The 25558-nt window shown below is 30.3% G+C and overlaps 7 protein-coding genes across 8 annotated transcripts; 3 read left to right on the forward strand and 4 right to left on the reverse strand.

The window, feature by feature from the left end:
• Window positions 1-261: 261 nt before the first annotated feature.
• On the forward strand, window positions 262-1635 carry LOC117601787 (BOS complex subunit TMEM147). The gene is made up of 4 exons (XM_034318977.2): window positions 262-669; window positions 794-932; window positions 1021-1242; window positions 1319-1635. Exons 1-4 carry the CDS (start codon window positions 569-571, stop codon window positions 1568-1570), a joined length of 714 nt encoding a protein of 237 aa, XP_034174868.1. The 5' UTR covers window positions 262-568; the 3' UTR covers window positions 1571-1635.
• A 136-nt stretch (window positions 1636-1771) lies between these two features.
• On the reverse strand, window positions 1772-12327 carry l(2)dtl (WD40 domain-containing protein denticleless). The gene is given in 18 exon segments (XM_076688595.1): window positions 1772-2782; window positions 2873-3175; window positions 3255-3385; window positions 3456-3618; window positions 3700-3865; window positions 3940-4163; window positions 4237-4380; window positions 4448-4833; window positions 4900-5160; window positions 5234-5681; window positions 9551-10218; window positions 10292-10502; window positions 10592-10794; window positions 10870-11075; window positions 11144-11372; window positions 11455-11635; window positions 11728-11972; window positions 12176-12327. Coding segments are annotated over 18 exon segments (4380 nt in total). The 5' UTR covers window positions 12219-12327; the 3' UTR covers window positions 1772-2614.
• Window positions 6717-9119, forward strand: Mulk (acylglycerol kinase-like protein Mulk). 2 transcript variants are annotated; one of them, XM_034318974.2, is made up of 8 exons: window positions 6717-7301; window positions 7426-7545; window positions 7622-8012; window positions 8092-8207; window positions 8277-8461; window positions 8536-8679; window positions 8754-8872; window positions 8940-9115. In XM_034318974.2, the coding sequence occupies exons 1-8, from the start codon at window positions 7192-7194 to the stop codon at window positions 8982-8984; spliced, it is 1230 nt and encodes a 409-aa protein (XP_034174865.2). In that variant the 5' UTR covers window positions 6717-7191; the 3' UTR covers window positions 8985-9115. The 2 variants fall into 2 exon arrangements, with proteins under 2 accessions (XP_034174865.2, XP_034174864.2); XM_034318973.2 differs by having other exon boundaries at window positions 6720-7301; window positions 8956-9119.
• A 79-nt stretch (window positions 12328-12406) lies between the features above and the next one.
• Window positions 12407-14715, forward strand: Mtpbeta (mitochondrial trifunctional protein beta subunit). The gene is made up of 7 exons (XM_034318972.2): window positions 12407-12586; window positions 12839-13004; window positions 13084-13459; window positions 13541-13715; window positions 13776-14056; window positions 14151-14456; window positions 14526-14715. Exons 1-7 carry the CDS (start codon window positions 12532-12534, stop codon window positions 14568-14570), a joined length of 1404 nt encoding a protein of 467 aa, XP_034174863.1. The 5' UTR covers window positions 12407-12531; the 3' UTR covers window positions 14571-14715.
• Window positions 14598-15913, reverse strand: Ski6 (exosome complex component Ski6). Its single transcript, XM_034318976.2, has 4 exons — window positions 15896-15913; window positions 15563-15785; window positions 15177-15479; window positions 14598-15088 (listed from the first exon to the last, which is right to left on the reverse strand). Exons 2-4 carry the CDS (start codon window positions 15734-15736, stop codon window positions 14744-14746), a joined length of 822 nt encoding a protein of 273 aa, XP_034174867.1. The 5' UTR covers window positions 15737-15785; window positions 15896-15913; the 3' UTR covers window positions 14598-14743.
• Window positions 15914-16126: 213 nt separating this feature from the next.
• Window positions 16127-18560, reverse strand: mRpS31 (mitochondrial ribosomal protein S31). The gene is made up of 5 exons (XM_034318971.2): window positions 18386-18560; window positions 18068-18279; window positions 17882-18008; window positions 16485-17779; window positions 16127-16410 (listed from the first exon to the last, which is right to left on the reverse strand). Exons 1-5 carry the CDS (start codon window positions 18409-18411, stop codon window positions 16178-16180), a joined length of 1893 nt encoding a protein of 630 aa, XP_034174862.2. The 5' UTR covers window positions 18412-18560; the 3' UTR covers window positions 16127-16177.
• A 1175-nt stretch (window positions 18561-19735) lies between these two features.
• On the reverse strand, window positions 19736-25363 carry wapl (cohesin release factor wings apart-like). The gene is made up of 12 exons (XM_034318842.2): window positions 25134-25363; window positions 24685-25055; window positions 22784-24441; window positions 22452-22700; window positions 22120-22368; window positions 21826-22050; window positions 21516-21738; window positions 21207-21422; window positions 20948-21127; window positions 20789-20877; window positions 20607-20708; window positions 19736-20521 (listed from the first exon to the last, which is right to left on the reverse strand). Exons 2-12 carry the CDS (start codon window positions 24866-24868, stop codon window positions 20372-20374), a joined length of 3525 nt encoding a protein of 1174 aa, XP_034174733.2. The 5' UTR covers window positions 24869-25055; window positions 25134-25363; the 3' UTR covers window positions 19736-20371.
• Between the last annotated feature and the right edge of the window lie 195 nt (window positions 25364-25558).

Here is a 25558-nt window from a genome sequence, read left to right on the forward strand (position 1 = left end):
TTTTCTATTTCAAGATTGTATTGTTTAAATTTTTATTTTATGTTGTCTGTTTTGAATGGTTTCACGTTATTGTATATCTAATCCTAATAATTATGTTTTCCGTTACAGCATTTTATTGTTAAATTATTATTATTTTCTCAATTGTTTCGGATATTAGGATGTTAATTTTATTTTCTATTTCAAGATTTTATTGCTTAAATTTTTATTTTATGTTGTCTGTTTTGAATGGTTTCACGTTCTTATGATTTTAGGGTGGGTCACTAACGTAGCCACCTCCACGTGGTGTGACCTGGTAATTGATATCGTTTTCTAAAAATAACTTTTAGTAAGCGATATCAAGCTAAGAGCTACTATAAAAAGATTTATATATTTTTTAATTGGGAAACAATAGTTTAAATTCAGAAAAGTATTTTCGGGAATGCAATATTACGATGCAATGAAACGTTGACTGTTTTACCGACGCGGAATTCGAAGTTCGGCTTCGACGCTCGCATTATCTTAAGCATAGTCGTCTTCATCTTTCACAAGTGAATACGTTTTATTTAAAAATGATTGATTTATAAATTAAATGAACATAAGTAATACTGAAAATATGACATTATATCATTTCGGAAATTGTTTAGCTTTAGTATATGTTCCATATTACCTTACTTACAAATATTCAGGCCTGTAAGTACCCTTAATCTGTTTCTAACCTATTTATAATTGAGGTTATTTTTATTTTTCAGTTTGTTTTTTAATTTTGGGAATAATGAGAATTTTATGAATAATGGGAATAATAATAAATTTTCAGATCTGAATATGGTGCATTTTGGAAATGCATTCAAGCTGGGGGTATTTATATATTCACTCAATTAGTAAAAATGCTTGCACTTGCTACTTTCTTTCCTACGGCTGACAGTGTAGGAGAAGAAGGTTTTGATATAATTGGTGTATGTGATTACATTAAATATTTTCATTAAGATATATGTTGATGTAATAAAAGTAATCTATATATTTAATACAAAATATAATTTTTAGGAATTTTTAAAATCATCAATAGATTTAGCTGACTTAGTAGGAATATTACTAGTATTAAACAGTATACCTGGTAAGGGACATGCAAAAGTCTTAACTGCTGGAGTTGGATGGGCTGGAGCTGAAGTATTGCTTACTAGATTTCTTTTGTTATGGGTTGGAGCAAGAGGTGCAGAATTTGATTGGAAATACATTCAAAAGAGTCTTGAATCTAATATTAATTTAGTAAGTAAATATATAACAAAATTACATAACTTATAAAAAAACTATATATTAAATACTTCATTTTTAATATGTGTAGGTGCAACATATAACTATGGCAACACTTGTATGGTTATGGTCAAGGCATGATTTAAAACGAGGTTTAGTTCCAATAGTAGTTAGCATGCTCATACTTACTGTCTATAGGCAGCTTGTGTTAGATTTTCTTATAGTATTTTTCTTAACTGGCCCATGGTCAACTCTTATTGTTAAAGCTATTACCACATTTATTATGGGTATTACAACATTATATATTTATGCAGATCTTGCTCATTCTATTGGTATCTTTTGAATAATATTTCTAAAGAATATATTTTTTATTTTGGGCTGTTGTAATATATATGTAACAAAATAAATCCTATTCTGGTAATGAATCGCATCATTATGTTTTATTTAATTTTTTATTTTACACAACAAAATAGAAGATTCAATTAGTTTGTCTTTTATCTAGTTATATTATATATTATATTTTGGTATTCAGTTTGGCATCTTTTTAAGATCAATTGCATTATTCATATGCCTAATTACTTATACGTAATGCAGTATCGAGCGCAGTAGGTTTCCTCAGAGAAAATGGCGAAATACCGAGCTGCCCCCCAGACTTTCACGGGTTCAAAATTTCATTTGATATTTGGTTTACTATTCATATTTCTTAAATTTTATAATATTTAATAAATAAAAATTATATGATTTTTTCTGAATTATTTTTAACATCAATATCGTCAAAATCAAACTTTTGAGAATTCTTACTTTCCCTCTAACGCTATTTTCCGTAAGGAAGTCTACTTAATACTGTACATATTGTATTGATATTTATGTTTATAACATATAACAAACAAGTATTTTAATAACTTTTTAAATGAAAATTTTAACATTTTATTTCGAGTATTTTATTCATCTTTATCAAATCACGAAACAATTCATTAATACTTTGAAACATCGAAAACTATTAACAAATAAAAAACACAGGTACTGCTATTAAATTTTGCAATTTTTAAAGAATAAAAAGAAATCTCAATTACACATTGCTTTTAGAAATAGAACTGTATTATTTGTTATTATCACCTAATACTGTACATATTCGTAACAATAACTTTTATACATATTTAATGCACACTTACTCTTATGATTATTGTATTAAATAGTCGTACACTGTTTCTATCATTAATAAGCACAAACTATTAAACTGGTAGAAAAAGATAAATTGAGAGGGGATTATGGAACTTTTACATTCTTTTATGTATCTTCCCTATAATTGTCAATATTTAGTAACATTTATTGAAGACATCGTGTAAATTTTAATTTATGAAACTTGAAACAATCCGTTTAAATACCTCTATGATGGAGGGCACTGTAATGTTCTAATTCCATCTCCCTCTGACTGACTATCACTATGATCGGAAGAATCGTTGTCATCCGAAGAATCATCAACATTATCATCCTCATCATCATCATCCGCCACATTCCGATTTCGATCACTAGAACCTCTACGTGCACTGTGATTCTAGAACAAAGTATCAACATCTTAAATAAAATGCTACAAATAAAATATTGTACGTTATTTATTAATATAAGCTTATCATTTAATACATACTCTTATTCTTTCTGCATGACGGATGGTTCTTAGCAATATCCAAAGCATCTGACCATCAAATGCATCAGATTCATTAGCAGTATCTTCTGCTCTATTAATCGCATTGGATTTAACACACTAAAAATATATATAAAAATATATATATGTTTCTTAAATGAAATCTTAATTCTAAAATATACATACACTTGCTAGCTTTGTTAAGTTTGGAGGATGTTCACAAGAAGGCACCCATATTTTCACATCAAAATCAAGTCCACTTGTTGCAAGGATAGGAATATGTGGATGAGGTTCCAAACAGTTTACCTACATAGCAAAATGTTTTTATAATTTGTATAATGTTTAAATTACATGTTTTCTGAATTAATTTAATCCAACTGCATACCACTCCTTGTTCATCACCGGGCATCCAATTTACTATGGCTTCAGTATTCTTGTCCCAGATAAATATGTATCCACAATCCGATCCAGATATAACAAATTCACTTTTTGGTCCGAAAAAGTTTACACCTTTCACTATGTGGTATATAAAATAGTATATTAGGAAAAAGTAATCAACAATACATTTAATGAATGCACTACATACCCGTGGCGTTATTTCTATGACCTTGGTATCGATGAGCAAAATCTCCAGTTTGAGGCATCACTGTATCAAACAGATATATGTCTTCGTCGTTATAAGATGCAAGAACTTCGGTTCCATTATAATTATATACAGCGCAAGTTACGTGTGCATGTTTATTCCCAGCCTACAATTTGAGCAAAATTGAGTTTAAATGATAATGTGATAAATAATCTTACTTTTAATCCTGTACAATACAAAAACATACCAAATGATCAGGACATAATTTATGTAACGGTGCAGACACTTTTCGTCGATCATATATTCTAACCACTTGAGACCGACCACCAACACAAAATTCATTACTATTAAGCGGGTTTGAATGAACACTGTACAATTGCACATCAGAAGACCCATCTTTCACCGCTAGCAATCTATACGACAAAACCATTTCCATGTATTATAGAAAAATTGAAATCAAGTAAAAAGTACTGATTAAACAACATACTTTGTTGGTTTTTCTTCTCTAATATCTATAGATAACACTTTAGCATCTTCACCAACAGAAATTATAACATGAGGTGCATCTGGATGAACTGCAAGTTTATGAGTAGGCGCGTGGTGCATTGCTATTCTTCGTGATGTACCGCGTCTAACATCTAATAAACGTACTTGTCCATCACGAGCACACGTAGCCATTAAATATTCTACATGAAATGGTAACCATTTTGCCTAAAAATCGTAAACTGTAGAATTAGGATTACAAACTTGAGCAAACCTATACTAATATACCTCTTTTGCATACCTGAAACATGTTACTTCTATGACCGCTATCAAAAGAATGATGCTTTTTCCCTTTTGCCCAGTCCCATATTACTACAGCCAAATCATCTGAACCACTAGCTAGTAAATTTCCTCTTTGATTAAAATTTAAAGCATTAACACAGCCCTTAAAAAATAAAATAAAATTTAATACTCCAATCGCTGAAATTAAAAATGTACAATATGATAAGTACCTGATGTTCTTCGAGTTTATATGCAAGTTCTAAACGTTCTACGACATGCAAGGAACCATAATATCGACGTTGAAATAATGGATTGTTGCCCATTTCACGGTGAATAATTTCTGGCACTACAAACCAGTTTGGCTTTGGCTTTTCTTTCTTTAAACAAGCAGGAATATCTTCTTCTGCTTCTTCTAACTCTTCTTCACTGGCTGTTGTCCATTCATTTGAATCATTTCCATCTTGAAAAGTAAAAATATGAAGTACAAATTAAATTGATAAAATAATATGCATTTAGTAATACATACCTGCATCTTCAACATCTGGACCATCACTATTTGTTTCCAATCCCCGTTCACGATTTTCTACTCCTCTAGATGTTGTGCTTTCCTCTGTTTCTATGTTTGAATACAATGTCACAATGGAATTCTTTAAATATTACGTATTTTTCATTAATAAGTTACCTTGTCTCATTTCAACATCTTCAGTACTTCCTTCATTGCAACTATCTGCATTTTCTCCTGCTGGAGGTCTCTTACTGCGATAATTACGTTTTTTTACTTTGGACTTTAACTTATGAAACTTTGGTACATTATCTACATTTTCATCGTCAGATTTTGATTTACTAGATACGGTTTCATTCAACTTTTGCCGCTTACTTGAATCTTCATCAGAACTATTACCAGATTTTTCCATTGAAATGCCACTATCACCATTTACTTGACCTATAAATCAAAATTAATAATAGTACATGTACAACCAAATAATTTTAAGTGACAAAAGAAATTGTTATAATACCTTTGGAAATACTTCGTTTAATTTTATTTTGATCATTAGAAGGTGAACCGCTTGATTCAATGTCATTTGAGGAAGAAGGAGTATTGTCCTGTGAGGTTGTTGGTTCTGATGAAACATTTGAATTTACAATAGAAAAGGATGTTTCTCTAATTGTTTCTTTATCTTCAGTTGGTCCAAATATATCTTTTGTATTAACATCACATTTATCATCAATAGAAGGTTCAATAACTTCTTGAATTACTTTACTTTCAGCTTGAGTTTGATCTACTGCTTCTAATGTTTCAACTTCCATTTTTAGCTCATTTATATCAACATCATTACCTTTTGAGATATTGTTCATTTCTTCTAACGCGATATTTTGTAAACTGTTTACAGTATCCTCTTTAGATGTAGAAGGTTCAGTATCATATACTTCCTCACACACCTTGTGATAGTCCTTAACATCCATCTTTTATTATCACCAAAACACTATGTTCAATTTTATAAATGTTTTTTTCATACTTTTCATAACACCTATAATTTATGTTAATTTTACCTGTAAAAATATTGAAAATATTCATTTACATACTACAAATAGAAATACAGACAAGAATAAATAATCCTAAAGGAGATTAAATAAGAATATGATTGAAATTTAGTATTTTAAATATAAACAAATCTTCAAACATTTTCAATATACATTCAAGCTTACAAACTGTTTTAAGAATTTTTAATAATATTTATATACAAGACATTGCAAAATACAAACAAAATATTGATAAATGTAAAATCAAAAATTTAACCCACATAATCAAAGCTATTCTGGTTTAAGGTAATTATACGCAATCACTGTAAAATATATACTTTATAGTACATACATAAGGATACAGAAAGTACGTAACATTTATGAAATCTTAACGTAAACGTAATCTTATGTATAAAATGCGTTTTATGAAATACAGTTACTATACATGATCATGGACAAGTGACAGAATCAAAACGATGATTGCACTCATCTGTCATCTTCAAAAACATATTAATATTACAGATTTATAAAAAGCACGAATCAAACGTGTGTATATATACGTTTACACGTTACATAAATTTATTGTTCATTTCTTTTTTTAAATGAAATTACCTGATAAAATGGCTGATACGTATGAAAGTATCTTATTGTCAACGTAGTTTATCTACAAAAAAATAACGAAGGTGGTAGGTAGTTCACAATATAATTGACTGATCCAATACTACGGTTTTCGTAATTTAAACATATAGATGGAGTAACTGCCGTATAAAATTATTTGATACAATATTTTTTCATCAATTTTATAATGATTTATAAAATTCAAATATTTTACTAAATGAAATCATAAGTCATTCTATTATTTATATGCATAATAAAGCAGTATTTATTATGTTAAATTTGTTAATTTGATTTAACTGATATATAAAGATATTTATAAATATATGTAGAAATACATACATACATACATATAATATGGAAGAATTATTATTAATCTATATATAATTCATTACATTAAAATTGAAATGGATATGTATGTATGTACATTATCTGAAGCAGTCTGAAGCACGTGGAATATTAAACATGTCTCTCCAATCAGTTTATATAGTAAAATACAACTGTTATATTGTACTAACACCGCATAATTAAAAAAAGTTAAGAAAATTAAAAAATGATTATATTCCTATAAGAATGATAAGTTTCCTAAATCGTACTTTGAAACATTATGTTGTATGAATTATTGATAAATATAGGAGGTGTCGAGGTTATAACAAAGTTAATTTTCTGTATAAAGTATTATAATGAAAAGCATTTAAACATTATTTTTGCTAGCATCAGTGTTCTTGATACCTTTATGATCTTTTAAGGATTTTCAATAAAAGTGTTAATAGGTATATGATATGAGGACTACAGATTTATAGAGGTTATTTTGTTAAAAGTTTAAGGTGTTAAAATAATGGCCAAAGTATTGACTTTTTGTCGAACTATTAGGAATAACTGGAAGAAATCTCTTGTAGGAGCTGCACTTTTAACATATGGAGTTTCATATAGTAAAGATGTATATGAGTAAGATATTACTTTAAACATAAACATTTGTATTATACTTGAGATACAAATAAATATAAATTGAAAAACATTAGTTTTATTGTATTTAATTACAATTTTTTAATGGAAATATTCTTATTTTTAGCACGAAACAATTAATGAGAGAATATTGTAAGAGTATATCACAATATGGTGATAACTCACTTCCAACAAATTTAAAGCCTCGACATGTGACTGTTATTTTGAATCCAGTTGCTAAAAAAGGGTGTGCTCATATTTGATTTATAAATATGAAATTAAATAATAATTTGATTATTAACAATAATTGTTGTTACCTATAGGAAAGCTAAAAAATTATTTAAAGATTATTGTGAGCCTCTTTTACACTTAGCTGGAATAGCTGTGACCATATTACAAACTGAATCAGAAAATGCAGCCAGAAAGCTTATTATGGATTTAGATACACCTACAGATGCCATCATTGTGGCAGGAGGAGATGGTACTTTGTCTGATGTTTTGACAGGATTAGTCAGAAAATATAATGCTAATCTTAATTCAGTTAAACAATGTCCTATTGGTATTCTGCCATTAGGACAAACAAGCAAAATTGCAAAATCCTTATATCATGAATATGATCATTTGACTGACGTGAAACAGATATTAGAAGCAACAATAGCAATTATAAGTGAGAAATATAAAATGATGGATATTATTGAAATTGAACCTATTGAAGTATGTTTTAACTATATGTAATAAATTTTCATTAATTTACTGAATTGTAAACCTTATATCCATTGTTTCATGATTGAAGCATAATCCTGAAGAACCAGTAAAACCAATCTATGCTATGGGAGCAATCGAATGGGGTGCTTGGCAAGATGCACATGCTTTAACTAAAAAGTATTGGTATTGGGGACCTTTAAAAAAGTATGTACCCTGTTTATAAATTCTCTAATATAGCTTCTAATTTCTATGTGTATTTATTAAATTTAACAGATATGTAACTTACATATTGAATGGTTATAAAATGAATTTAAATCATTACTGCAATGCAATAATAAAATATACACCCCCATGTGAAGGTTGCTCTCGTTGTAGTCAAAAGAATTTTTTAAATGTACCTAGTAACATGAATAAAAGATGGTGGCATGTTTTTGTTCCAAGAAATCCTATCACAGAAGGTATGTTTAAATAAATTAAAAATTTAATATAAATATTAAAACCAACAAATCACCTCTAGCATTCTCTTTTTTAGATACTATTGACTATAGTAAGGTAATAAATGAAAATTGTGGCATTTTTCATGAACTATCTGTTTCAACGAGCGAATTGCATATAGAAGCATCTAATATAAATAAGCTACAGGTTGCATCACCATCATCTTTAAAAATAGAAATAGGTAATTAAAAACAAATGTTATATTTAATAAATATTTAAATATTATATTATCGTGAAATATTTTTAATGTTGCAGGTCCAAAGAATATTAATTATCTTTCATTTATGACCCAAGGATGGAAACAAGAAAACAGTAATAAATTAGCATGTGAACAAATTGTAGAGGCAAAGAACATTGAACTAATTCCACAAAGGGTAAATTTTTTATGATCTCAACAATTTTATCTTGATATTAATTTTATATATATATATATATATATAGATCAATTTGTTTATAGGTGGACAAAGAATGTACATTACACATTGATAATGATGAATATGAACTCAAACCAATTAACATTAACTTAGTTTCTCGAGCGGTGAAAGTATTTTGTTCTGAATTAAATAGTTAATAGTAAATATATATAATACAAATAAAATTAAAAAATTAGTTACTGCATATTTTGCACTTTCATACTTTAATTCTCCATCTTTTATGATACTAAATTAAAAATTTAGTATCGATAAATTAAATAAGAAAATTTTTGTTTAATATATATTATAAAAATAATTTATTTTGTATAAAAGATATCCTATGCTACTACTAACAGTACATGACACTTTTGAGTATATAATCCATTTTTACATGTTTTGTAATACTTTTGTAGTAAATGTCACTTATCTTACGTTTTAAATTCTATAACTTTAACTGTTATGTAAGGTACCACATAATAATCAATAGAAAGCGCGCTGAAGTTTTAATCACACTCATTAATTAACATTTTGAATACGATTCTATTACTTCATAGAATCAATTTCTAATAAAATATGTATATAAAACTTTAAATAATTAAAATACAGTCTGATGAACGGCAAAATTTAAAATTACTTTCAAGATTTTGTAGAAGATACTACTTTACTACTATCGCAATATACATTTGTTTCACAGTCCTTTCCAGTAATTTTAAAAAAATGTAACAAAGAAGGAACTGGGCTTTTAGATACTTTAGATACTTTCTGTGGTTCTGTTGATCGTGATCTACCAGTTCTTTTAGTTGATGTAATATGAGAATTAGGGCTAGCTAACTTTTCTGACACTGTTTTTCTCGTTTTCTGCTCAAATTTTTCTTTTCGTATTCGTGTTAACCAGTCGATATTTTCTTTATACTTTTCTGGAGAAAGTTGAAGTAAATGCGGCGCTGTACCATCAATTACAAAATTTGGAAGATTTGATGTCGGCGAAAAGTAAATTTCATTATTTTTAATTTCTATACCAGATGAACTTGTACTTGGTTCATCAGGTTTATGGCTTTTACTTAATGGATTAATATCATTACCAGGACTAAATAACCTTCGTGCGCCACGATTTTCTAAATGAGCTCGTTTGGCAACAAATTCAAAATTCTCTTTTATAGGTGACAAAATGGATTTAAATTTCCCATCCGTCCATGATCCACCAGTTGCTATTTGGGAATAATTTCTTTTCATCGAATTACTAACAGTATATGAACCGTGATAATCGCCAATTTGAGTATCTGATGAACTAGGCCCAGGAGTAGCATCTAATAGAGAACCATAATGATGTTTAAAATAACGAATTTAAAATGACATTTTTATGAATATGTAGTTACGTACTTGGTGTGGTATCGGATCCAGGAGTACATTCTTGAGATGCAACCCATCGTCGAGTAACAGTTGGTGTAGTTTCTAACTTTAAATTTTCTAAAGGATTTTTGTTAACAATAGCTTCTGCATGACCACATATTTCAATCTCTTCATTTTCTATTTTATGTTCATAACCAACTCTCCAAATTCTATGACACGAATCATCCGAACATGTTACGATCTGTAATATTTTCAAAGAAATTAGTATTAGATAATATATATATATATATTAAATAGTCAAAGATAACGTTTAATGATGTTGATTAATACTTTGCTTTCTCCAATGTTACACCATGCAATGCATGTAACTTCTTCAGTATGTCCAGACAGTTGCACAATTGGTGTTCCTGGTTTATTTGTACGCCAAATGTATGCAAGTTCATCACTGGAACCACTAGCAATATAACGTCCATCAGGACTTAAACACGTTTTAACATAATATGTACAGTTTTGGTGCCCATAAAATTCTGCCACTAATAAATAAAAAATAATAAATATACTATTAATATTTAGTATAAATAAGATTACTTTTTTATAGTTATACTTACTTGGTTTAGGATTATAAGATGATATATTATATGCATATATAACGTTATCCATACAACTTGCATATAATGTAATCCTAGCAGGACATATTAATAGTGATGAAAATCCATTTCTTGCACTATGTCCAGTATAGTTCATTGTATATTTAGCCAAAGGCTCTTTTTTATGAACAGTGTAATTTTTACGTAAATCCCACACCTTTATCAAACTGTAACAATAATGTTTCTTAACATTGTTACTTCATGTGATTAATTTCATTTATAATAATAAACTTACCCATCTCCAGCAGCACAAGAAAGTAAAGTAAAATCATTTTGAAATGCCAAACCAGTAATACTTTGTGATCTAGATACCTGACTAATTACCCTACGCTGTCTTACATTACCTATAGTGCCAGTATTATGTGCATTGGAAATACAATTATCTGGTTTGGGGCGTTCATAATGATTGGCTCTAATATCCCATATCATGATAGAACCATCTCTTGCTCCTGTTGCAAATACAGCTAAAACATTTCATTTTCAAAAATAGTTTTAAATATTTACTAAACATATAACTGATTAAATATATAAAATATTAAAATATACCTTTGTCTTGATAACGAAACACTGCAGTCTTAACACTTCTTGTATGAGCATGAAAATAATCAATTTGTTTTATTTCAGATCCAGATACATCCCATAATCTTGCAGTATGATCACCAGAAGCTGTGACCAATTTTAATTCTCCTGGCATCCAAGCAACATCAAATATTGCATTACAATGTGCCTGAAAATAATTTAGATGTTTCTGTTTGAAGATTATCACGAATTAATGATAACATTTTTAATTAGTATTGTTTAAACATTTTGTAATAATACCTGTGTTCCTTCCAATGGTTGATTTGACCCTTTTTTAATGCTTATATCTTGTAGAGCAATCTTTCCATCCTCATTTGCTAAAGCAATTATTTGTTCGTATCCTTCTGTAGTACAAAATCGACAAGCAAAAACTGGTGGTTCTGGATTAAAATCAAGCGCGTTTGTATTTGGTGTTATACCACGGTAAACGTCATCTTGATAGCATTTTAAACGGTATAAAGCAATATCATAATCACGTATTGATGCTGAAAAAGAAAAGTATTTTGCTTTTGCAAAACTTATATTTCATGTTTAACAGCTAACATTGCAAGTGAAACGTGTAAATATCATCTTAAACATGACATTAACTATGAAGTTAAAGTTACATATAACCTGTCCTTTAATACTTATAATTTTTTTCAATTTTTAATCAGTTACAAATAGTTAAAACCAATTAAATATAAATTACCGCATCCTTTTTCACGTTCTACAATAGAATGCACTAGATTCATTCTGAAACTACATGAAATCACTGTTTATTACACAGCAATAGAAACTATTCATATACACAAGCTTATACGCGGGAAAATCTGACAGTTTTCCCGCACTTAAGAATTAAGAATGTTTTCATGTAGCAACAGTTTGGTTATGGTTCACAAAAGGTTAAAAATATTGAGAACTCGGCTAAAGTATAAATCAAAGTGCACGTCACGAGTCACGGGCACCGTACGTTTTTTGCGGGTATCTTTATACTGGTAGGAAAATACTGACATTAAAAGCAAAACTAAATTGTTTGAAATCTAAAAATCCAGATTCAGCATAAAAATGATATTTTGTATTCAAAATAGTCTTATAATGAAGCAAGGACTTGCTAAGTATGGTATGCTAAATTATTTTGTAATTACTATAAATATTATATAGGAACTTAAAGTAATGTCAATTTAATATGTATTTGTAAGTATGGGAGCAAAGTACAGAATCAAAAACTGTAGATTAAACTATAATTAGAAAATAATTGAACAATTGTTATAAAAATTGTTTATATAATATAATAAATGTAATAAACATATATGTATTATCAAAAGTATTATTTATTTTATATGTAGGTACTAATGTATATTTTTTGTATTAGGATCTCCTATAAATTGCTGGAGAATAATAAATAAATCATATGCCACTAAAAGTAATAATGGTTCTAAAAATATTGTATTCATTGATGGTGTTAGAACACCATTTTTACAAGCTGGTACAAGTTATAAACAGTTAATGGCATATGACCTTGCTAGAGATTCACTAGTGTAAGTTAATTTAAATATCTGCATTTTCTTCTTGTCATTTAAAATATATAATCTAATCTTTTATATCTTTTATTATAAGGGCTCTGCAAAAAAAAATTAAATTTCCCAGAGAAATTGTTGAATATATTGTTTATGGTACAGTGATGCAAGAAGTAAGAACTTCAAATATTGCTAGAGAAGCAGCTTTGGGTGCAGGATATAGTGATCATACTCCTGCACATACAGTAACTATGGCATGCATCAGTAGTAATCAAGCTCTTACAACTGGTATGGGCTTGATTGCTTTGGGTGTATATGATGTAGTTGTTGCAGGTGGAGTAGAATTTATGTCAGATATACCAATTAGACACAGTAGGGGTATGAGATCTTTGATGTTGCAAGCCAATAAAGCAAAATCAGTTAAACAGAAATTAGCACTTCTTGCTGGTATTAGACCAAGTCATTTTATACCAGATGTATGTTTCTTTTTATATCAAAATTAATTCCTGTAAATATGTATTTATACATAACATTTGACTATATTTTAATAATTACAGTTACCTGCTGTAGCAGAATTTTCTAGTAATGAAACAATGGGGCATAGTGGTGATAGATTAGCAGCAGCATTTGGAGTATCAAGAAGAGAGCAGGATGAATATGCTTTACGTTCACACACTTTAGCTGCAAAAGCACAGCAACAAGGGTATCTTACAGATGTAGTCCCTTATAAAGGTAAAGATACATAAAATCGAGCGAAGACACGATACTGATGATTTTTAATATTTCTTCTAGTACCAAATATAACTGAAGTTGTTGATAAGGATAATGGCATTCGCGTTTCTACATTAGAACAACTAGGAAAGTTAAAACCAGCATTTGTTAAGCCATACGGAAGTGTAACTGCTGCTAATGCTTCTTTCTTAACTGATGGAGCATCAGCAGCTTTAATAATGACAGAAGAGAAAGCTCTTCAGCTTGGCCTTACTCCAAAGGCATACTTAAAAAATTTTACTTATGTTTCTCAAGATCCTGTTGACCAGTTACTTTTGGGACCGTCATATGCTATACCAAAGGTTATAAAATTGTTATGTGTGAATTTAATTTATTTAGTTTTTAATTAGTTTTAATTATTTTAAATCTTAATATACATGTTTCCATAAATTGCAGGTATTACAAAAAGCTAAATTAAATGTAAAGGATATTGGAGTATGGGAAATACATGAAGCTTTTGCTGGACAAATTTTAGCCAATTTAAAAGCATTAGATTCTGATACGTTCGCACAAAATTATTTAGGCAGGTCTACAAAAGTAGGAATACCAGATCTTACTAAGTGGAATGCCTGGGGTGGGTCTTTGTCAATTGGTCATCCATTTGCAGCAACTGGAGTCCGGTTAGCTACTCATACCGCTAACCGACTCATTAGAGAAGATCAACAATTCGGATTAATTGCAGCTTGTGCAGCTGGTGGTCAGGTAAAAGAATTGTAAAAGTATTTTTTGTTTAAGTTGCATTAAATATTTTAACAAGTATATAAATTACAGGGTGTAGGTATGATTATGGAAAGGTACCCTGGAGCTAAAGTTTAAAACTTAAAAAGTAACAAAGACAAGATATCGAACAAGAGAACTATTTATATAAAAAAATATAGTTAAGTTATATAATGAAAGATATTTTAATAAGTTTTGTATATCTTTATTAAAAAAAAAAATTGAAGTATATTATTTTAGGATACTTTAGTGTTCAATTTTTACCAATATTTCTAATCTAGTGTGGCATGAAAAAGAGAAGGGAGAGACTGCTCTGTTAAATAATGTCTAACTGCTTGATCTAAAATAGTTTTTATATCCTGACATCCATATAACACACGATCTTTTAAAGATTCAAAATGTGATAAATGCAACCTTTGTCCTGCTCCTTGTGCTACTACTATTAAGCCATCCCTTGATACACCATCACTATGGGGTAAAGCAATAACAGATAATGTAACACCAGGAGCACATTCTTCTATATAATTTGCATCTAATACTCCTGTTCCTAATGAACTATCTTCATTTTCTAAAGATGAAGAATTAGTTAATGTTACAGTACAACCTATAGCATAATTCTGTAAAAAAAGAAACAACAAATTTAATTCTAAAAATATTCTTTGAATGAAAATGATTAAAAATTTACTTTAGATTACCATATTTTACCTTAATAGGAATTCCAGCATCAATCAAAGCAAGTGTAGCTGCATTTATAGATGCACAGTATTCACTTCCATCAACTTGTAATACTTCTACATAAATATCTATTTGTGAACGTGGATATAATTCTAAATGTATTATTGCTTCCATGGCATGTTTTAATTGAAGTGATTTTTCTTGGGATTTTCTATCACCACGTGGTTTTCGTTTACGTTCTCCAGAAGATAAACTGAATACTGCCATACTATATTGACAATTTACTATGCCTTTAGTAACTTTTCCGGTATTCCTTCCTGTAGAACCTCGTGGCTATATATATATATCAGAATTTATAATTATAAACTTTATTTCCCATATATTATTAAAAATATAATAGATAATAAATCATTAACCTGATGCGGTCCATATACTGTAACCAAAATTTTGGTGTTACCCTGTTCGATATAAGCACTTCCATCAGCTTGACCAAAAACTCCCATTTTTACACGAATTTGTCTTAATTCTAATGCTCGTCTACCATCTGGACGTAATCCATTTTGATCTTCAATATTTTCTGTTTCGATCATTTTTCTTTACAAATTTCATGTGTTTATAAATACAGTCTTATACCATTGACTACAAATAGTAGAAGACTGGACATTAGACATGCATTTGTTCTCAGAGGATCGTGACCATCGTGACTGTGCCACTGATTTATATAGATGTGGCGCTCTTTAGATACCGACCTGATTTCCTAGGGTGTCTAGGACCCCGTAAGCACGTGTCGTCGAAATCAAAGGCATGTCCAGTCTTATAAAGTTGAACCAATCACACTTCGCATTTAAATCAAAAAGGCGCAATTACATTTCGTCACTTTGTTTTGCAAACTAATTTATATAAAAGATACTTTGTAAAAAAGATAGTTGTAGTTGTAAATAGTTGTAAAAAAAGCATTTCTTAAGAATTAAATATAAATATATAACTGTAAATTTACTGTTTTATTGCGTACTCTTTTACTACAAAAATTTTTATGCTGCAAGTCCCAATTTTTTCAATAAATCCTGTTTGTTTCCGAAGTACTCTTTATACCACATTATATGATCTATCTTCTCGTTAACTGTCATATATGGATTTTTTGAAAGCCCTATGCACACTAATTCCATATAATGTCGTATTGGTCCTTTAGTAGGACACCATTCAGCTAGATGTTGTTCCAAAAATACGTGTTTTGAGAAATGCACGTCGTTCTCTCCTTCCAGGCCTATGTTACAAAAAAAATGTATAATAATAAGTGTATGTTAAAATTTTTACATAAATATAATTTCCATATAGTACCTTGCTCGTTGTCAATAGGAAAGTGCCACAATTTTCCTTCCTCAGTCCATCTTATCATTTCTTCAAATGCATTCTTTGGAAACTGTTTCATTACACGCTGCAATTCAAATTCTTCACACTTATTCCACGTTTCAAGGTCGGCAACGGCAGTGGTTTCAGTAAATTGATTCACAAAAATATCCTCAAACAGTTCTTGGCTCTTTTCTTCCTCTATATGTTTTGAGCTTGTTTGCTGCTTTTGTAATGTTCTATTTACAAATGGTTCTTTTTCCAATTCAGGTTTTCGTTTAAACTGATTCTTAGTACTCTCTATTTGCTGTTGCTGATTTCGTAATGTTCTAATTACAGATGGTTCTTCTTCCAATTTAGGTTTTCGTCTAAGCTGATTCTCAGTACTCTCTATTTGCTGTTGCTGATTTCGTAATGTTCTAATTACAGATGGTTCTTCTTCCAATTCAGGTTTTCGTCTAAGCTGATTCTCAGTACTCTCTATTTGGTGTTGCTGATTTCGTAATGTTCTAATTACAGATGGTCCTTCTTCTAATTTAGGTTTTCGTCTAAGCTGATTCTCAGTACTCTCTATTTGCTGTTGCTGATTTCGTAATGTTCTAATTACAGATGGTTCTTCTTCCACTTCAGGTTTTCGTCTAAGCTGATTCTCAGCACTCTCTATTTGCTGCTGCTGATTTCGTAATGTTCTAATTACAGATGGTTCTTCTTCCAATTCAGGTTTTCGTCTAAGCTGATTCTCAGCACTCTCTATTTGCTGCTGCTGATTTCGTAATGTTCTAATTACAGATGGTTCTTCTTCCAATTCAGGTTTTTGTCTAAGCTGATTCTCAGTACTCTCTATTTGCTGTTGCTGATTTCGTAATGTTCTAATTACAGATGGTTCTTCTTCCAATTCAGGTTTTCGTCTAAGCTGATTCTCAGTATTCTCTATTTGCTGTTGCAAATTTCGTAATGTTCTAATTATAGATGGTTCTTCTTCCAATTCAGGTTTTCGTCTAAGATGATTCTCAGTACTCTCTATTTGCTGTTGCTGATTTCGTAATGTTCTAATTACAGATGGTTCTTCTTCCAATTCAGGTTTTTGTCTAAGCTGATTCTCAGTACTCTCTATTCGCTGTTGCAGATTTCGTAATGTTCTAATTACACATGGTTCTTCTTCCAATTCAGGTTTTTGTCTAAGCTGATTTTTAGTACTCTTTATTTCCTTCTTCTGATTTAGTAATGTTCTAATTACAGATGATTCACTTTGTCTCTGTTTACTTGTTCTATTTGTAGATTTGTCACTAAAAACATCATATTAAAACATTATTATCAACATATTACCAGTATAACTTAATTAAAGAAAATAATAAATATTACACAATTTATAAAAACTGTATACAGACCTTTTGTTTAACTGATAGTATTGTTCTATGTAAGAAATAGTGTTTAATATATTAGAAACAATTCTCTCTTTATCTTCTTCTGCATCTGTGCTTAAAAGTGATTTTGCTGCTCTGTTTAATTCATCTTCTGTGATAAAAAATTTTCATTTCATTATTTAATTATCTTAAGTGATAGTATGATCTTACCTAATTGCTTTTGTTTCTTTTTTATATCTGCAGCATACAGGTAATCTGTGAGTTTGTTATTAATAACTTTGTTTCTCTTAGAGGACTCAGTGTCAGTATCTGAATCCGAGGATGAATCGGATGACGACGATGAAGACGAAGAATTTGACTTTACTACATTGAATGTAATATTTAACCACTGAAACGGCAACGCTATTGGAGTTTTGATATTTCTAAAAGTGAATATCTTTTTATTTCATTAAATTTATAACACATTGTATGCAACTGATAGGTTATTACATACTTCAATATTATCATATTATGTAAATTACAGTTTACCTGGGGAAAAGATGCATAGTCAACATTTTGTTGTTGCTATTATTACTACTGTTATAAATGCTATTACATTATATAGGCAATTACATGGAAATTAAAGGAATACCCTTCTGTATTTCGCAGTATTTCGTACACCTCAGCTGAACTCAAATGGTTTTTCACCATCGATTCAGTGTCCCGGTAATTGGTATTTTATCGGAGTTCAGCTAATTTACCGGTAATATTAACAAGTACTGGTAATGTAGAGACCTAATCTAACAACCATAGTATACTGCACATTATAATAAATTTTTATTTAAAAATGCTTTATTTTACAGATTTATAGTTTATTGAAGTTAATAATAATGTAATGTATCACTTTTTTCTTAAAATATGTTAATGAAAGTTCATGAAATCCTATCTCTTTTAATAGGAATAGTGGAACGCCCCGCTATACACGGGGAATAAATGAGTTACAACACGACTTATGGGCCTCGGCTCAACCTTCCCAGTTATTTATTATTTTTTTGTATTTAAGGGCCTCACGAGGGTCAACCTTTTATCACTGCATCCCTTACATGTCTGCATCCTTAACATCCCGGTATTCCTTATATCAATACATTCCCTATATTTCTGCATCTCGTATATGCCGGCATTCCTTATACCTCGGCATCCCTTACATCTCTGTACCCTTTATATTTCTGTATCCCTTACAAAGGTCAGTAAAACCTCGTGAAAAATAATTTTAAATTTAAATTTTTGCAAAATTTAGTTCCTTTTTTACCGCCAGAGGGCGCTGATTCGACGTCGAAATTTTAGTTTAAATTTTTTCCGCTAGAGGGTCAAAATTCCGACAAGCTTTAGTTCCTTTTTTGCCGCCAGGGGGCGCCAATTCGAAGTCGAAATTTTAGTTCAAATTTTTCCCGTTAGGGGGCCAAAATTTCGACAAGTTTTAGTTCCTCTTTTTACCGCTAGGAGGCGCTATAATGGAATGCTTACAAAAGAGATGCAAGGATGTAAGGGTTGCAGAGATGTAAGGATTGCAGAGATGTAAGGGATGCAGGAATGTAAGGAAAGCGGAGATGTAAAGGATTTTTTTTTAACGTTGGGAAATTTTGCATAAGACCCCCCACCGTCCCTGGGCAGGGCGGCGGGGGAGTATCAGATTCCTATTGACTAAAACCCCACGGAAATAATATTTACTTTGAATTTTTAACAAAAATTTGATGCTCGATCGACACTGTGGTACTATCATGTTGTACATACACATATAACATTTTCTGCCTTATTTTCTAGCATGCGTACAACGTCACAGCGTCACTCACAGACATGTTTGCGCATTATTAAAAGGATTTAATAATTTGAAACTGTAAATTTAAGATACAATTATAATTTATAAATTTACATTTACAAGGCTTATAGTATAATTTTAATATTAAAATAAACTTACATAATAATGCTTTCTCAAAGTTTAACGGGTTATAATAAACCCCAACACCGCCAATCGCTTATTAAAACTTAAAATACAAAGTGAAATTTCCAAACAGTGAAACTTAAAATTTATGCATTATTATACAGCAAACAAATGATAACCTGGCAAGAAGTTTACATTTTGTTATTCTTCTTGACAGTCAAAACTTTTTCTTGAATAGTCATTGATGATTGGCAAAGCAACTAAAATAATATTATTACATATATGTTATCAATAAACTTAATTGAACCATACGCGTAATTACAAGGCGCGGTTTTTATTGTAATAAATTTTTGCATGACTAATTAATTTATGCTTAATATCTAATGTGTTACTGCAAGTGGGAAAAGTAAGTAAATTTAATGAAAGGTACAGCAATAAATTATGTAAATGAATAAATATATATCAAAATATATGGTCAATATGAAACAGAACCATTCGTTCTGTAATAGATAAAATTTCTTTCGTTGGACACATATAACTTTGGCTCTTTTTGCATGCCAGGGTAATAAAAAATATCAAATGTGTGAATATATCAATCAAGATGAAGATAAATGGAGCATCATATTTGAATCTTCTAACGCTGATAGCGGTAATTCATTTTTCTCGTCGTCAATTCTGGCATCTGATATCTTTAGGAACTTGATCACCTTTTCAGTAGCAGCAATTCCACAGCTGCTTACTTCATTCTATAACAAATTATATACATGTTTATAAACAATCGAATATACAAACATTTAATTAAGTTGTCATATAAAAATAAAAGATACTTACCGACGCAGTTAAATTCATGAAATTGAAAAATTTCTGAAGTACAGATACCATGGTAGTAAAATTGTTATCTGGAAGTCTACTACGTACCAATGATTCATAGTCCTAAAAATAGATACAGTTAAAACACATGTATATTGTACTGATTTTGTTTCTTCTATATTGCAGCGTTTAAAATTTGTTACCTTATTATCCATTATTAAGTAACCAAGTAAAAGCACTACATATGCTCCTATTAAAGTATGTTCCATATGACGTCCCGCTTTTTGTAATACTATAATACAAATTATTTATGAAATTACGTTTTATAAAATTTGATAACATTTTAAATAAAATATACAAACATTTTGTAACAGTTTCTTCAATAAACTCTTCTTGAGATTTAGTTGTTGTTGATACAGTTTCTGTTTGTTCAGAGTCTTTTTTACCATCTAAAATAGCATCTGTTTTCTGCTCTTCGGCACGAGCTAATTCTTCTTGTTTATAAAATAGATCAATCAAACATTCCACTCCACTTTGCTCAGCTGTTTTATACAAAAGTTATTTTATAATACATTAAATTCGGGTCATCGTTGCATTATAATACGTGTAATGTATATTTACCGTCAAAAATATCTTCTGTTGAGGGGGGAGCTTTTGATTCGATAAGAAGCTGTTTGTTATCGTCACATTGCTCTACTAAATTTATCAGCAGAATCAAAGCTAACATCATCATATCAAAACGTTTTTCTTCAGGAAGTGATTCTGGGACACGCAACAAAAGATATAAACTACAATCTAAGACACCTGGTTGCGAGCCTAATGATTTGCTTCCGAAAGCTAAAAAGTTGACCAAAAATCGTTTTTGCGCATTATAAAGATTATATGTGCATTAAAATTAATATGTAAATATAATATATAATAGAATCTTACATTGTCTATTAAATCGATGCGTGAGATTAATAAGAACTTTTATAATAGCAAACAGACATTCTCTAATAACAGCACCAGTAGAAGTTTTATCACTTGAATCTATAGTAGGGTAAATAGGAATTTCTTGTCCACAGAGATGATACAAATTTGCTAAAGTGCTGACTAAAATTCCATTTTCATATTTTAATAAATATACTTGATTTTCTTCGTTCATATCAGTAACCTGAAATAATATGTTTCAGTAAAAGATAAATTGTTTGTTACTTACGTTATATGTATGTATTATTATACGAAATCCTATTGATCTTACATTTTCTAATACACGCAAACATCTATCAACTTTACGTAATTTATCTAATAATGGATCTGTCCAACCAGATCTTGTAATATCTTGGGTATTAATATGACGATGACAATCTCGGATTGTTTTTACAATATGTTCCAAGCCTCCCAGTTCTCTAAGTTCTTCTTTGAACCATTCACCAGCACGTTTTGATGTAAGACTAAGAAGCGTCTCCATAGCAAGCTGACCAACCTAGTTGGGAATAACTTATTTTATTTTTATGCATCTTTTTTTCTTTATAATTATTAATACCTCACTTACAGTTATATTATCAAGATTTAAATGTTTTGCATGCCCTTGAGCTTGAATATCAGCACACAACTGACGTACTTTCTCTTTATTTTTTAAGAGTTCTGCCCTGCTAAGGCCACAATCATCAAGTGCATCTTTGTGACTTGCATCAGATTCTAATAAACTTAACATTAATTCCAAACAATCACGATCTAAATCCATAGCCAAACGATCTTGACTTAATACGAACATTACTGTTGCTGTACATAAGGCAAGACTCTGTAAAGGGATACATTTTATTGTAACTTATTAAGATTGAAAAAATTTATATACATCATATTTTATGTATAAAAGATTTGTACCTGATCTTTAGTTGCATCATGAAGAGCTTTGAAGAATTTAGCAACAGTTCCATGAGCACGTACATGCATACGAAATGCAGGTGCCATACATTTGCTTGCTAATCGTATAGCGGAAAGGCAACGAGTAGCATTGGGATTATTTTCTCTTAAAGTGTCTAATATATATTCAACGTCGTCATTAAACTCTTGAAATTCTCCACTCTCTTGAATCTGATGCGCCTTCTTTACATTTTTCACTACAGTGTAAAACTGAAAAATAAATATTATTTGTAATCCTGCAAGCTATAAACAATTGCAAAAAATATTATTATTTTTTTATTTAATATACATACACCCTTAACTTTCTTGCCACAACGAACACTTGTTACAACATCAGATTCGTCTGCAAAGTCTGCATCAACTTCAGAATATGTTACCACTCTTGTAAGTTTTGAGGCATCAAATTCTTCTCCATAGGCAACAGGTCCTGTACCACCATGGGATCCTGAAGCAATAGTTGGTGTGCTATTACCAGTATTAGTAGTATCTGTAGTATTAGATTCTTTATCACTATCACACCACTTGTGTTTGTACAATGCTCGTCTTTTGTTTCCATTGGTTGCACCTGTTGAACGACTTTTAAAGATGCTACCTTTCTTAGTAGCAGGTTTCTGTACAGTAGTACAGGGAGCATTTAATGACTGTGATTCTGTGACTGTACTTGTTACATGTAATGCCACATCACTTTCTGCATTACCACTGACACCTTCACTGTCATCACTCCCAGAAAACCAATCTTGATCAACTAAAGTTTTTGCTGTAGCTGTGTCATTATCACTAGTACGAGTTGGTTGTTCTACTTCTGTTTCAGTATCAGGTTCTAATTCTGGTTCTGGTTCTGGTTCAGGTTCTGCTTCATGTTCTGGTTCTGGTTCTGGTTCTGAAGTAGGTTTAGGAACTACTTCATTTGTTGGAATATCTATTGAACAATGCTGAACTTCATTTTGAACAGCCTCTGCATTTTCTTCAGTCTCTGAAGCATTTATCATTATTGGCCTTGTTTGCATAGGATCAGAATCACTTGATAATATGTCGATTAATTCTTGAGTTGTAGTTGGCAGTGGTTGATCACGGCCAATTAATGGTTCAATTGTTGGCTTACAAGAATACGTTGAACTACAATCAGTCTTAACAATATCATAATGAGATATTAGTGTATTATTAGAATCAGTAACAGATTTTCTAAGAGTTAAAGAAAGACCAGAACTATGTGAACTAGGTGTTACCGATGCCGTAGACATAACAGAAGTTGTTGTTGTCGCTGTTGTTGTGGTTGTTAACTCTAAATGCAGATTTTTTGCTCGACTACGAGTAGTTCTACGCATCTCAGAATTTTCTAAAGGTATTGAAACAGTAGAAATAATAGGTTCATGCGGACGAACCGTTTTGTGATCAGTTTTTAATGTATCTACATTGAAATTTTTCGGTTCAATATCTACTTTAGTGGGACTAATAAGTGGTGTAGAAATTCTGTATGTTTCAGGCTCAGGTTCTTGAGCATTCTGCACATTTCCACAGACTAGTCGTGCTGTACCTTTACATATTCTTAATACAATTGGTGGTTTTCCTTCTTCTCTACTGGGTGGATCATTATTAGTTCCATCTAAAGTATCAGCTACTTTCTTAGGTGGAATACTTGATACTTTTGTTAAGGTTTGTTTTGCTGGTGGCTGTGGACAATTTTTTTGGGTACGTGCTTTACCATAGTGTGAATCAGGTACTTGTCTATATATAGCCACATCCTGGCGAGATTCTTCTACTGTAGGTGGAACATTTCTACTTTTAAAAAATTTCTTAGGTTTATTAACTGGTGGTGCAACATCTGATTTATTGTCAGGGTCTGTTTCAAATGAAAATGGATCTTTCCCAGAATTTACACGAGTATTTTGATTTCCATAGTCAAGTTTTATTCTCTTTGCACCAAATGTATTATGGATATCATCTCTTCTTCCTAAAAATAAAAGTATGTTACTTGTAACTTAATGAAGGCATATAAATTATTATTAGTAAATCATATATTATATATATATATTTTTCATATGGCTTTGAACAAAATATATAAAATATAGCAAATTTTATTTTATTAAATATCCTCACTAATAAATATTAAACATGTATTAAGTGTCTGTAAATAAAATACACAAATTTATAATGAATGAAGAATTTAATTTTTAAGACAAGAAGATATACATACCATTGATATTGGTGCTCCTGATAGATGTAAATGATGTTATACCCCATTTTCCAACAGTACCTGCTGATTTAGCAGCAGAAGGTCGATTGCTATTTTCCCTAAAAAGCTTATCAAATTGAATACTCCCAGGTGTCATACTACTGACCTTACGGCTGTAAGATTTTGTGTAACTGCGGGACGTCATGTTGTATTCTTTTGTATTTGAAAAATGTTCCACATCTCAAAAGACACAAATAACAATATATTTTTTCATTTTTGAAACTTAAGTAAATGGTAAATAACCATTGATTGTTTGTACACTTGAGATCAAGTGTTGTAACAGAAAGGAACTTCAGTGCATCGGAAACGTTATTCTCATCGATAATTGAAAACTTGAAAGAAAAAAATCAAGAAGCAATATCTTCGGAACATATGAAAGAAACAAACGCCATGTTTCATTTGCTATTTACCCCAATGCACAAATATACGAAACTGTAACTTCAAATTCAATTCATATTCGGAAATAGTGTTCATGTATTAATTATTCTCAATGCTGTATATACACTTAACTTTAATTATTGTATTTTTTTTATACATTTACGTAAATTCAACCAGAAATATTAATCATAACATGATCTTGAGCCATCTGTCGATGTTTTTCGTTTCAAGATTTAGATACATACCATACACAAAAAAACGAGTAATACAATACACAAGATTGTAACACTTGCTGTCCTACCCAGTAGGTAGAGCTAAAGAGTTATCTTTTACCTTTTACCTACCTTACCGGTAGAAAATCATCCAATCAAAATTGATTTTATAGCATGAATAAAAATATGTGTTCTTTGTTTTAAGCTTTAATCAGATTTTAAAAACCTGCGGTTCCTATGATACC

The sequence above is a fragment of the Osmia lignaria genome, chromosome 6, assembly GCF_051020975.1.
Source record: "Osmia lignaria lignaria isolate PbOS001 chromosome 6, iyOsmLign1, whole genome shotgun sequence".
Taxonomy (NCBI): domain Eukaryota; kingdom Metazoa; phylum Arthropoda; class Insecta; order Hymenoptera; family Megachilidae; genus Osmia; species Osmia lignaria.

Bases quoted from the DNA above. Each gene is read 5' to 3' on its own strand.
- LOC117601787 (XM_034318977.2), top strand. From the start codon at position 569: ATGAACATAAGTAATACTGAAAATATGACATTATATCATTTCGGAAAT. The intron at 670-793 runs GTAAGTACCCTT...ATAAATTTTCAG, and splicing joins ACTTACAAATATTCAGGCCT to ATCTGAATATGGTGCATTTT. The intron at 933-1,020 runs GTATGTGATTAC...TATAATTTTTAG, and splicing joins AAGGTTTTGATATAATTGGT to GAATTTTTAAAATCATCAAT.
- Mulk (XM_034318973.2), top strand. From the start codon at position 7,192: ATGGCCAAAGTATTGACTTTTTGTCGAACTATTAGGAATAACTGGAAG. The intron at 7,546-7,621 runs GTGTGCTCATAT...TGTTACCTATAG, and splicing joins AATCCAGTTGCTAAAAAAGG to GAAAGCTAAAAAATTATTTA. The intron at 8,873-8,955 runs GTAAATTTTTTA...ATTTGTTTATAG, and splicing joins TTGAACTAATTCCACAAAGG to GTGGACAAAGAATGTACATT.
- Mtpbeta (XM_034318972.2), top strand. From the start codon at position 12,532: ATGATATTTTGTATTCAAAATAGTCTTATAATGAAGCAAGGACTTGCT. The intron at 13,005-13,083 runs GTAAGTTAATTT...TTTTATTATAAG, and splicing joins CTTGCTAGAGATTCACTAGT to GGCTCTGCAAAAAAAAATTA. The intron at 14,457-14,525 runs GTAAAAGAATTG...TATAAATTACAG, and splicing joins CTTGTGCAGCTGGTGGTCAG to GGTGTAGGTATGATTATGGA.
- Ski6 (XM_034318976.2), bottom strand. From the start codon at position 15,736: ATGATCGAAACAGAAAATATTGAAGATCAAAATGGATTACGTCCAGAT. The intron at 15,480-15,562 runs GTTAATGATTTA...ATATATATATAG, and splicing joins CAGTATATGGACCGCATCAG to CCACGAGGTTCTACAGGAAG. The intron at 15,089-15,176 runs GTAAAATATGGT...CTTTTTTTACAG, and splicing joins ATGCTGGAATTCCTATTAAG to AATTATGCTATAGGTTGTAC.
- mRpS31 (XM_034318971.2), bottom strand. From the start codon at position 18,411: ATGTTGACTATGCATCTTTTCCCCAG. The intron at 17,780-17,881 runs GTCTGTATACAG...TGATGTTTTTAG, and splicing joins TACTATCAGTTAAACAAAAG to TGACAAATCTACAAATAGAA. The intron at 16,411-16,484 runs GTACTATATGGA...TTTGTAACATAG, and splicing joins TCCTATTGACAACGAGCAAG to GCCTGGAAGGAGAGAACGAC.
- wapl (XM_034318842.2), bottom strand. From the start codon at position 24,868: ATGACGTCCCGCAGTTACACAAAATCTTACAGCCGTAAGGTCAGTAGT. The intron at 24,442-24,684 runs GTATGTATATCT...TTTTATTTTTAG, and splicing joins CAGGAGCACCAATATCAATG to GAAGAAGAGATGATATCCAT. The intron at 22,701-22,783 runs GTATGTATATTA...TTTATTTTTCAG, and splicing joins GTGGCAAGAAAGTTAAGGGT to TTTTACACTGTAGTGAAAAA.